Below are 13,108 nucleotides of genomic sequence, written 5' to 3'. Positions count from 1 at the left end.
GCCAACGTCAAGCTGTCCCTAGATACGAAGTTTTACAAAAGACTTGCGCCCAGTAGCAAATAACTTCTGTTACCACGTGTTTTATCTATTCTAAACTGCTTTATAATCGATTTTTAACTTGTAGATACGTCCTCTCTTATGGGTCCTCGTCCTCCATCGGCTCCCCCCCCCCCCCACCCCCCCTGCAAATCAACCTTTCCTCTCCTTCGCCCCCCCACCCCCCTCCCTTTTCCTTTCCCGTCATCTGTCCAGGTTCCCCCATCTGCCCTCGCCTCTGGTATATCATATTTGTGCCAATTTTTTAGTGCAGTGTTCAAGTGAATGTTCAGTATTGTTCGTCTTTCCAAAGTGTTGCGAACAGAAACCATGCTGTCGCTGGGTGTAAATTTTATATCTCTTGCGAACAGAAACCAGACTGTCGCCGTGTTTTTTTAATTGTCTATCTATTCTTTTACCTGTCTGCTTCATATGTAGTTTATTAGCATCATCAACCCTTTGTTCAATGTTTTAAGTTCCACGATTTTCCGCCATTTTACCATTTAAGTCACCGATTTTATCGCCTGCTTTTATTATTTATTACCTTCATCATTTTAAAGCAAATTCTGTAGGCTGAAGAGCGGCGCACTAACAAAGCTGCTGCCAGCCCGCCCTCTTCGGGGGAATCGAAACTCAATAAAGAAAAAAAAAGTAGATATGTAGAGAGAAAGCAAGTGTATTAAACTGAAAAAAAATTACGAAATCAGTAGTTCCGAGGCTTTTTTTTTTTTTTTTTTTGAGTGTTCTGAACAATTTACATTGCTGTCTAGATGGCCCATTTTGCTTCCCGCCTCACATTTACGTAATGGAATCTAATGAGTTGAGTATGGCAGCTGACACAATTACACCTAAAATATTAAAATCAAGCAGTGGTCTACATCTAAATGTAATGCAGTGTCACAGCCACGCATTCTGTTTTTATACACCCGGAATTCGTTATATCTTTAATATAACCACCATTTTCAACATTGCGAAACAGGATGAGCTATCGAAATGTGGATCAGTCATTTTCAACGTGATTTACTTTCTCTGACGTGTCATTTAACTCATGACCCGAAGGAAATATACTTTGCAATTACGTAGAGTAAAATTATGCAGTTATACTTCAAAATCTGCTGCAAACAATAAAAACTGACTACTATCAAGGTCATATGATCAAAATTTAGTGTAAAACAAGTATAGTATAATAACAAGAAAGTGGTAGGGTTTTGAGAGCTCTGTAGTCCATTTTAGATGTTTTGACCATATCAGCTTAGAACAGGAAGTAAACAATTACAGTTCTAGTAAGCTCTTGGTGCTAGCAGTTGTCTTTGCAGTTGTGCTTTTACTGTAATTTATCTGGAAGTATTTACACCCTGTGAGCCCTCAGGTATACTCAGTGCTATTGATTAATAATATTCTTCTGGGTGTAACTCTGTGTTATTGTTTGCAACATGGGGTGTGCCCATACATTATACAGCATTGTGTTCTGCATACAGCATTGTAACATTTCAGAGTTAATTACTGCATCAGCGTGAGTATCCACCATGTCAAACTTCCTGGCAGATTAAAACTGTGCGCCCCACCGAGACTCGAACTCGGGACCTTTGCCTTTCGCGGGCAAGTGCTCTACCAACTGAGCTACCGAAGCACGACTCACGGCCGGTACTCGCAGGAGAGCTTCTGTAAAGTTTGGAAAGTAGGAGACGAGGTACTGGCAGAAGTAAAGCTGTGAGTACCGGCCGTGAGTCGTGCTTCGGTAGCTCAGTTGGTAGAGCACTTGCCCGCGAAAGGCAAAGGTCCCGAGTTCGAGTCTCGGTGGGGCGCACAGTTTTAATCTGCCAGGAAGTTTCATATCAGCGCACACTCCGCTGCAGAGTGAAAATCTCATTCTGGATCCACCATGTCATTAAGCAGCATCTGTGAGGAAATGGTTTGTGGGTGGTGACATCACTGAAATGGAGTGGCCTGTTGAGGATCCACCCTGAACCCAGTGGGATGAGTCAAAACACCAGCTTCACTCCAGACCCAGTGTGAAACATGACTATCTTCACTGGTTACAGCTTTTGAGGAGCAGTGCGCTGCAATTCTTCCACAGACTTCCAGACACCTCTTTGAAAGTGTCCCTGATAGAGTTCAAGCTTTCATAAAAGCGAACTTTTATGATAGCCTGAACTCTAACTCTGTGTTCAAGTTGGATCATGGGCAGGCCAGCCCATTTCAGGGATATTACCCACTACAATCAGTTGCCTCACAGTTGCTACTTTATGACATGGTGCATTGTCATGCTGATATAAACAGTCATAATCTTGTAAATGTTCCACTGTTGTATGCAGAACACAATGCAATAAAGTGTGTTCATATTCTTCGGCATTTAGTGTTTTCTTAAGCAAAGCAAGAGGCAACTCCCTAACCCCACAAAACACAACCGTACTGCAACACAACCTCCAACCATACCACAACACCATCTCCTCCATACAACACTGCTGGCAATGCACATGATGGTAGAATTTGCCAAACCCACACTCTCTCTTCAGATTGCCAAACGGTGTACCTAGCATCTGTACACCATCCCGGACATTGCTTAGCATTGATTATAGAAATATGTGGCCTATGAACATTGCTCAACAATTTTATCCCATTCTTTTAACTCTCTACGCACAATCGTGCTATGCTTGATGTCCCCTGTTCGTCATTACATGAGGTTTGCCTGGCGTTAGTTTAGTTCTGCTTCATTGTCACATTACTGCAACGCGGTGTAGCTTGCTCGCCAGGTTTCGAGAGGGTGCGTTTCTGGATGAGGTATCGAATATTTTGCTTCCCCCTACTTATACCTCCCGAGGATATCACGAATGTAAAATTAGAGAGATTAGAGCGCGCATGGAGGCTTTCAGACAGTCGTTCTTACCGCGAACCATATTCGACTGGAACAGGAAAGGGAGGTAATGACAGTGGCACGTAAAGTGCCCTCCGCCACACACCGTTGGGTGGCTTGCGGAGTATAAATGTAGATGTAGATGTACAAACAGTCACCTTAGATAGCTTTAGAAGAGTTGGAAAATACTCATGGATTTGTTATCAGGTAACATCCAATCACTGGTCCACATTCGAAGTTCCTCAAATCTCATCACCAACCCATTCTGCTGTTAATACTTCTCTACTGATGACAACATTTCCCGCCATCTTTTATATTAGTGGCCCAAGGCTCAACCTCCTGTGATGTCTAGTTGTCCACTGCACACCATATAGGATACTTTGGATTAAAAATGGGCATCTGTGAACAGTTGATTCACAAAGTTGGAAATTAAACTCGTAGAAATGTTATTTACTAATGGCAATGGTTATGGTAAATAATCATACCTGTATTCCATTTTTATGTATGTACAAAAATTTGTTAGTTGTGTGCTGTGCAATTTCAAGGGCGTTTGATGCTGAACATTGTTCCTAATAAACACTGCACTTACAAATGTTTACTAACTTGTGCACTTTTTTTGCAGCTCCATTCCCTCACAGTATATGTCATCTGCCTTGACTGTTGAACCATATACACATGAGGGAGAAGTTGTCATTGTGGTACCTCCTCTTAATCCAAATGAAGAAGATCATGAAATAGATTTTGGCAGCCCAAAGACCACAGAAAGCACAAGTAAGTTTGTTTTCCATTCCGTGTGCAATAAGCTTGCTTCAGCTTTTAACATATCTTACAAAGGCACTGTTCTGTTTATTTTAAGCAACAGCATAATACCTAATATAAACCTGCTAAATTGCATGTTGGAAGACTTCATGAGTGAACTTCCTTCATTTGCCTTTTGAAAATGCTTTGCGTCAGTAACATGTCTTTAATGTAAATACTGTAAAATTGAGCACATAGAAATCATTTGATATAGTTCCTACAAAAATATGTTTGTGCCAGAATTTGAGGAGCTTTCAGCTTAGTGGAAAATGTAATGATACCAAAATAAAAAGAAACACTCAGCTGCAGAAGTTGACTACGAACAGTGAAGTGAACTTATAATTACCCCATAATGAGGATTAAGTGTCTGACTGACCACTGTAGATACCAAGTCCAACTGAGAAGTTCACAATGCCATATTTTAGTATCCACAAATCCTTTTGACTGATTACTTTGTGGAAAACAAGTAAAACTGGCCTCCTCATCAACCCATAATGTTCAGTGTGTGATGAGTGAATGGCTGCAACACTCTAAATTTAAACTCATTACATGTCACAAAAAATTTGAATGATTGCTGTAGGTCCCTGCTGGCACATGATCAACCTAAGAACTGCTCATGTTGATTCAAGGCTTTGAAACTTAGAAGTAATAAGACTTGGGCTGAGACTGTTACAACTGCAACTCTGCCAAGGCTTAATACTATGCATGTTTCTCACCAAGATCTTTGTATCCTTACGTATAAAGTCTTGCCTAACTTGAGTTCCTTGGACTTTAGTATTCTTGGCTAGGGGAAGGAGTATCAGCAGTTGTGAACTAATGGAACTCAGGCAAAGGCTGTGGGACATGCTGAGCTATTTATGTTGTGTGAATTGTAGCAAAATATATGACAATATGGACCTTAAAAGTATAATTACCACTACTAATTTTTATATATAGTTAATAATTTTAAAACTTCAGAAACTAAAAGTAGCTTAGTGGGATTAATTAATACCAAATGGGATAAAGTACAACTAGTAAAAGTGTGGAAAAAATACAAAACAAAATAAAAATTAACAGTATGTGTTTTATTACAGAGGAAAAGAGCAGGGAGGAAATTAAGAAATAGGTTTTGTTGCAAAAGAATAAAATTCAAAACGGTATTGCTATTACTAAAGGTTACAGAGTAATAGAACGGGGGAAATTTAGTCATAAGTTTTCTTGTTTACAAGAAAATCACAGTTATTGAATGAATCTCAGACAAAACAGTAAAACCTTTTTTTTTAAAAAAAAAAATATAATCAGTGTTATAATAAACAGTCCACATTCAACTATAATATATCTTACCTATATAATTTCTTGTCAAAATAAAGCTAAGATTTGTTTATCAAGTGGCCTAGGTCACAGTTTTAGTATAGTATGCCTATACCCATTCCCACTATTGAACAAAATGTAAATAATGTCATATAATGGTATGATCTCACTTTCATATATGTATTTGATATGATACAATGTGCCAGACTACTTAAGTCACAATATTACATTAAATAATACCATACAGTATTAATTTTTTTTGTTATTCCACATAAGAGCCACTAATAATTTATAATCCCCAGTTGATATTGTTCCATTGTGTAACATGCTTTAATTTTCTTCATCAGTTGTGTTAGTGTAGCGTGCTTTTAAATTAATTTCAAGACTCTGATTCGGTACCATTTGGTAGCTTTTTAAAATAGATGTGTCCAATACAAGTTAACCACTGCTATCTCCACATATGTCATTTCTTGTGTTGTGGTGGAGTACTAACATCCTACAATACAAGTTATTGCGATGTTGCTTGATGTGTACTAGGCAGTTATAGACATACAGGATCAGAACTGTCATGATATTTAATTCCTTAAGAACTCTCTGTATTACACTCGTGACAGAAATCTTGTAATGCCCCTGGTAGCCTTGCTTCGTTGTTGAAGCATACTTTTTGTTGTAGCGATTTTCCCTTAGTAGTATTCCAGAGTCCAGCTGGAAAACAAAGAAGGCGAAATGCAAACAGTAAGAGCATCTCATTAGCACATCCTGTCAGCTAACGTAACAAATAAATCGCAGTAGAGAGGCTGCTGAAGAATTTATCTACATAAATATCCTATCTGTAGTTGTGTTGGGTATGAAACCCACGACGTTCCACTGATTTATTGTCACGGTTGAGAATATTTAAATTAATCTGCTTTGTTTCCATATTATTTATCTGTAATACATATGCCTGAAACCAGGTACACATCTGTCTACTGCTGATGGTAGTATACATTGTAGCTCATTCAGGTTGGTATAGTATCTTGAACCATTAATGTTGCACCATCTACAAACAACACTTTTTATAGGCCAACTTTGACTGCAGGTAGTTTACATGTTATAATTAAAACAATACAAAAATAGAGCCTTGGAGTGTAGCTTCTATGATTGGTAATAAATCTGAGTCTTGACGGTTTACACATACTAACTGCTTTCTGTTGCTTGGTATGGCTGTAGCGTGAGGATAGCTCTTTCACCTTTGCCATAGTACTGTTACCGCATGGTTAGGATGCTGTGGGGCATCATATCAGAGGGTTTCCTTAGGCCTAGTCATGCAGTACAATTTGCTGATGTATTCTCATCACAACTGTGTACTTTTGTTGTAATGTTCTCAACTGCCTTCACAGTAGAGAGGCCAGATTTGTAGCCATACTGTCCAGGGTAGAGTAAGTTGTTACATTGGTTCATGTGTTTATGCAGACAGTCTTCAATTATTTTAGAAATTATTGCCACATCGTGAAATGGGTTGGTAATTATCAAGTGAGATAGGCGAATGGTTGCCTCTCCCTTCTCTTACTTATTGCTCCATCAAGGAATTTCCATTATTGTTACATCTCTTATAAACAGTTTTGAAGCAGAAATTCTAGACGTTCTAGATAGGCACCTCCAATTATTATTTTATATATAATAATTGTTGGAGGTATTCTGTTTTCTTTCCTCAAATGTTTAATTACAAAATTAGAAAGACCAAAATGATCTTGAGGTCAGTTTGTCTATCTTCAATCACACAACAAAGATATTGTGCAAGATAAGACAGTTCTAAACCTTTGCAAAATTTCAAATGATTATAAATTAGTTTATTCTCAGAAAAACTCGGTAAAAAGTTAGGAAGAAAAGGACTCCAGCAGGAGATCAGGCATATGATTATGAGAATTTATTACTCCGTAGAGATATGTATTGAGAAAATTAATCAGAGTGTTCAGCTTCTCATAAAATCAATATTATTCACACATAAGAAATGGAGCAATTATTTAACAACAGTCCCTATGCAGAGACAAAAAGATAACAGGGAGAAATTTCATGCAGACAAAGGAGAAAAGATGAGAATTTCAAGTAAATGATACTAGGAGGGTGATATACTATGCAGAATTAAACAATGCTATTCAGTATGTCTTTATGAGGAAAAGTTTATATCAGGAGCTATCAGTAATGATAAAGGCAACCCTGAAGAAAATATAAAACAAATATACATTTAGCAGACATCACATTTAATCAGTTAAAGTTTAATAGCTAACAACTACACTGGTGTGCAAAACATGATGATGAGAGTAACTTTTACATGATGTGTCACTGACAAGTAATGTAGGTTAATGGAACTTGGACCATACATAGAAAGAACTGCTACACTATAGCACAGAAGGTAACTGAAAGAAATACTGAATGAGACAAATAGAAATGACACTTTTATTCAAAGATAATAGTTACACCAAAGTCACCATGCAACATATTGTGTTACAAACCCTCCCAATAATAACATGTACAGTGATGAGTGTGTGGATGGGCACAAAAGTCCAGAAACAAAGAATGTGACAAGAACTAATTAATGAATATGAAATCAAGTGTCAGGATGTTTTGATGAGGAACAAACTGCTACTCTATTCATAATTTGCTTACCAACTTTCTAAAGATTTAACCATGAATAATTATAGAAATTAAAGAAACCTTGTAATATTAATTCCTTACTTGCAGAGGAAGCAAAACATATTTAGGCTGTTGTCATTTTGAGATGAATTAATAAATCATTGAAAATGGCAGTGACTCTTAAAAAGATTCAAGTTTGAATGGAGAGTCTTCTTCGTCTTGAGGTGCTCACAAACACAGAATATCGTGCCTTCCCGATGGTCAAAGCTTCACCAGGTTAGGAAACTTCTGGGACAAAAAGAAAGTGGCCAGGGTTAAGGTCCAGCAGGTGACAGCATGCTGCTTGACCACCCAGCAAGTTGGCACTGGAACTAATTTTTTTCACCCATAGACACTCTAGTGTGAGGTGCCTACTAGCTAACAAAAACCATAAGCATTCCTGCTCCATCACATTCTGGTACATCTTCTTGGAAGATGCACTAGCTGCAATCTCACCCAAGACTGCCTGTTGTCCATAGGTAAGCTCTGCCATGCGATAGTAAAGCTTAACAGTGTGTGACTTTGGGTACAGTCTAACAGTGATGCTCGGACTCAATCATCATTTTGGTCATTTGGCAATTGCAAGTATTTCTTGATACTATGCGAGAGCAGCAGTGCCAGCCAAGGGGTACACTGAATTCTGCTAGTCCCTCCACCTTTTGTTGCTGAAACCTAGTTCTCATGGTTCAGGATTCTCACTCTGAAGTGTTCTCAGTTCAACTTACATAGCTATATGTGACTGCTGCCTCTATGTGTCATTCTGTGAATTTGTCTATGTCACTGGTGGCTGCACTCAGTGAAGAGTACATTGTTCTTTACCAATTTCAGAATATATCTCTTTCTACTAGTTCCTAAATCTTTTATTTTTGTTGTGATTTCTACTACCTACCCCCAGTATCCATTCAAGTCAGTAGCTCCTTGCACATAGGGCCATAGTCCATGCCTTCCCACAGTCTGATACTGAGTAGCATAACAACAAGAGACCCTGATTGCCTATCAACACTTATCTTGCCCACTAAGTGGGGCAAGCACTTTTCATTCAGGCCACATGGGGTACGAAAATATGGCAGTCAGTTTAGGTGGTGTAGTGCCACCATGATTAATGATGGTCCCCTGGACGTTACAAAAGGCAGGATGTGGTTATTAATAGAATGTCTAATCACCACAGGCAGCAATACATCCTCTTCAACTGCTCCCATTACAGACACTTTTTCTTTTTTTGCACTGTTCAATGCGTTCATATGTTGTCATCCATAAAAATGAAGTCATGGCTTAATAGTCTGCCCCCCGGTAGCTGAGTGGTCAGCACTACAGAATGTCAATCCAAAGGGCCCGGGTTTGATTCCCGGCTGGGTCAGAGATTTTCTCTGCTCAGGGACTGAGTGTTGTGTTGTCCTAATCATCATCATTTCATCCCCATCAACACACAAGCGGCTAAAGTGGCGTCAAATACAAAGACTTGTGCTTGGCCAACTGTCTACCCAAGGGGAGGCCCTAGTAACATGACATTTACATTTGTGGCTTAATACACCACTGAAAAGACACACATGAGTAAGGAGTACAGTGTCACAATAATTTTGACCAATGAGTAAACTGTGTTCACATTTTTGGAGGTCAGTACGCATACACAACTTTGTGTCTCCCACACCATACCACTGGACCACCAAAAGATTATGTTGGACAGTGCTGGATGTACCTTCATATGGCAAGAGGTGAGAATGGGTAATGCATCTAGGAACATCATCAGTCACGATCATTTTCGTGGTCCAGATGTTATGATGTGGGGAGGCAAAGTTGCTTGGTCATACTAACCACAAAATCTTGGAACACGGTACATCTATCAGTCAGAGTTATTGTTGCACTGTGGGCTGTCCCCACACGCGTATTTTCTGGAGTGCATCCAGATCTGACTTTGTTTTTATGTATGACAGTGCGAGACTGCATCAAACAGCACATGGGGAGTGGCTCTCGGAACAAGAAGATATTTGCCAAGTGGACTGGCCTGCTTGTTCTGCTGACTTAAATCCCACTGATCATATGTGTGATGCTTTGGGGAGACATATTGTGGCACTTCCACATGTACCAATGACTATCCAGCAGCTGTTAAATGTGCTAGTGAAGGATTGGAATGCTCTACCATAAGAAGTTCTTATCAAGCATATAGCCAGCATGGAAGGACATTGCAAAGCACGCTTTGCCATTTGTTATGTTTGTGCAACCTATAAGGAGTCATAACCAGGGGACTATCATGAATTGTGGTGATTTAAGTGTAATTAGTGCCTTTGAATAAAAATGTCATATCTGGTCACCTCATTGCATGTTTCTTTTGGTTACCTTTTGTGCTATACTGTAGCAGTTATTTTTGTGTATGGTCCGACTTTCATTGACCTATGTTATTTGTCACTGACAAGTCGTGTAAAAGTTGCTTTTATCCTTAAGTTTTCGACACCAATGTAAAACAAAGTTGTACAAGTTTTTTAATATTTCTTTAATGTTTGTATTATTCAAGAGATGGTTCAGAATCATGTCTAGTTTGTAATGATGATGTTATGGCTGTCAAGCTGCTTGAGGTACAAAGAAGGAAAGGCACATAGAAGTGACATGCTTTGGTAGGAATTATACAAGATAGTAACACAATAATAAAAAATAAATCTGAAAAATTGTTTCTGGAACACCTTCAGGGAATACAGTTTCCAAAAACTGGTTTTTTTTCTCAAGAAGGAAGAAAGAAAATACGTAAGTAATTACACATCTCTCAGCCTCCTCTGCAGAATGTACAAGCTGTTTGTTGAACCCCACAATACCCAATGGCCCTTGAAATGGTAGGGCAGCTTGCATAGCATACTTAATTAATAGAGATAGTTGTACCATAGGTGCAGCCACAATGGATGAGTGTCTGTGGATAGGTCAGGACTAACACATGGTTCCTGAAGCGCAGTAACAGCTTTTTCAGTAGCTGCTCTTTGGTAAAATATTCCAGATGTGAAATAACCCCACACTGGGGTATGCGGGCAAGGTCTACTCAGGAGGATGTTTTCGTCAAGGGGGAAAAAAAACAAAACACTAATGTTCTTTGGATCAGTGCATGGAATCTCAAATTCTTTAATTTTACAGGTAGGTTAAATAATTTGAAAAGAGAAAGGGATAGTCTGAAGTTAGACAAAATGTGAATTTATGAAATTTAGTGACAGGAAGAACAGGATTTCTGGTTCAGTGACTGAAGGGTTGTCAACATAAAATCAAATAGGAGTAGAAGTATGATTTCAAATGCCAACTGTGTAGGTTGGAACTTAAATAGTGGCAACACTGCTGTGGAGACACTATGCAATGGAATCTGCTATTGTTGCTGATAGCACACATTGCTGACATACCCACCTTACCTAGGAGCAAATGGACTCGCCTGTCCTACATCACTGGCGTGTGCACAATCGAGGGAAACACAGTCACTTGTGAGTGAGCGGTGTAACATAATGGTGTCATTATGTTTTCCAAACAGGAACAATGGAGTTGGATCAAGATTGAATGTGCCAGAGGTCATACAGCATGACAGTGTCATCAAGGTCTTCAAGATGTGGGGAATCAGCATTGCCAGACAGTACAGTGGCACATTGGGTAAAAGCCTTCAACAAAGGTCGACAAACTGTGGCAGACATGCATCGGGCAGGTCGTCCTAGCATCTCCAAAGAAGAAGTGCATACTGTTGCCGCGTTAGTGGACAGTGATCAATGCCATACAATTCGTGAGCTCTCCCACGAAACCATATTAACACATACGACTGTGCTTTGCATCCTGAAGGAACGTCTAGCCATGCGAAAAATTGCATCATGATGGGTTCCGCATGACCTGACAGAAATGCAGAAATAGATGCATTGTGATGCTGCTCAGATGCACTTGGAGCACTGTGAGCATGAAGGAAAGGCTTTCTTACACCATATCGTAACACTGGATGAGACATGGGCCACATCGTATAAGCCAAAACTGAAATGCCAGTCCAATGAATGGCGTCATAATGGGTCACTGCGAATGTCAAAAGTGCATCAGAGCCCCAGTATGGTGAAAGTTATGGTGATTCTCATGTATGACTGTGATGGTGTTATCCTAATGCATTACATTACTCAATGGCAGACTGTCAATGCACAATATTACTGTTCGTTTTTGGAGCATCACCTTTGACCAGATTTGCAAAAGAAACGGCGATACTTTCTGCACAACCCACCCATCATTTTGCATGACAATGCATGGGCACATATAGCGCAAGCTGTGGCTGCTCTGTTCAGTCAGTGGGACTGCGAAGTACTGTACCATCCACCATACTCCCCACTTGAGACTTTGATTTGATTCCAAAGTTGAAGGAACCACTTCATGACATTTGATTCAGAACTGTTCCAGAGATTCGAGAGGCAGTAGACCGCTCTGTTTGCACCATCAACAGAACAAGCTCTGCTAACAGTATACTATGCCTTCACACATTGCTGGCAATGGGTTCTACACAGTGCTGGTGACTACGCTGAAGGACAGTAACAGGTGCAAACATGTAACTCTTTTGTATTGTTTGTGAATAAATAGTTGCTAGTATTTAAGTTCCAATCTTGTTTCTCCACAGATAATGAAAAGATTTTTTTAAAGTTTGAGATAAAAGAAATTATTTATGTAGTTAGTGCTGGTGGAAATTTAATAGTGATGATCGGACTGGATTTTGATAGCATGATGGTGGATTGGGGAAAGGAGTGAAATGTAAAGCTGCCTGATAGAATTTTGCACAGAGCACAATTTAATCATTGCAGACACTTGGTCTGAGACTCATGAAAGAAGGCTGTGCAAGGGGAAGAGACCTAGAGGTACTGAAAGGTTTCATATAAGTTATATAATAAGTTATATAATTATAGGACAGAGATTTCTTAACATGATTTTAAGCTGCAATAATTTTCAGGATCATATGTGGACTCTAACCATAATTCATTGGTTATGAATGGAGAAATTACAGAAAGGTAAGAAATTAAGACGACTGTACATGAATAATTTGAAGGAACATAGATTTTTGAAAGTTTCAAAGGGAACATTAGGCAACAACTGACTGAAACTTGAGAAAGGAACACTATAAAATTAATTGATGTCTTTTCAGAATTGGAGTAGTGGATCCAGCAGACTAACAACTAGGGGAAACAAGACCAAGTAAAAATCTCTGGATAACACATGAGAGACTGAGTGTAGTAATGAAAAAAGAAACCAAATGGTAAAAATGCAACAAAAGAAGCAGGCAAGAGGGATTACTGACACATATAAATTTGAGATTGGTAGGAAGTGCAGATATGCAAAGCAGGAATGGTTTCAGGAGAAATTCAAAACTGTAGAAGCATGCATTATTATGGGAAAGATAGATGCTGCACATACAAACAGAGAGAAAAGAAAAAAAGCACTATCAACAATAATTGCCCAGAGGGAAAGCCAGCCCTAAGCAAAAGAGAAAAGGCAGAAAAA

General features: G+C 39.1%; 1 protein-coding gene across 1 annotated transcript in view; it reads left to right on the top strand.

Moving 5' to 3' along the window:
• Positions 1-13,108, top strand: part of LOC124606737 (potassium voltage-gated channel subfamily KQT member 4) — a 1,016,202-nt gene that overhangs the window by 897,492 nt on the left and 105,602 nt on the right. Inside the window, exon 14 of the mRNA XM_047138769.1 lies at positions 3,513-3,661. Coding sequence (XP_046994725.1) covers positions 3,513-3,661 — 149 coding nt within the window. The remainder of the gene's footprint in view (positions 1-3,512; positions 3,662-13,108) is intronic.

This window comes from Schistocerca americana, chromosome 3 (genome assembly GCF_021461395.2).
Source record: "Schistocerca americana isolate TAMUIC-IGC-003095 chromosome 3, iqSchAmer2.1, whole genome shotgun sequence".
Lineage (NCBI taxonomy): Eukaryota > Metazoa > Arthropoda > Insecta > Orthoptera > Acrididae > Schistocerca > Schistocerca americana.
Note: the sequence above shows the minus strand (reverse complement) of the source record. Positions and strands in the feature narration are given on the sequence as shown.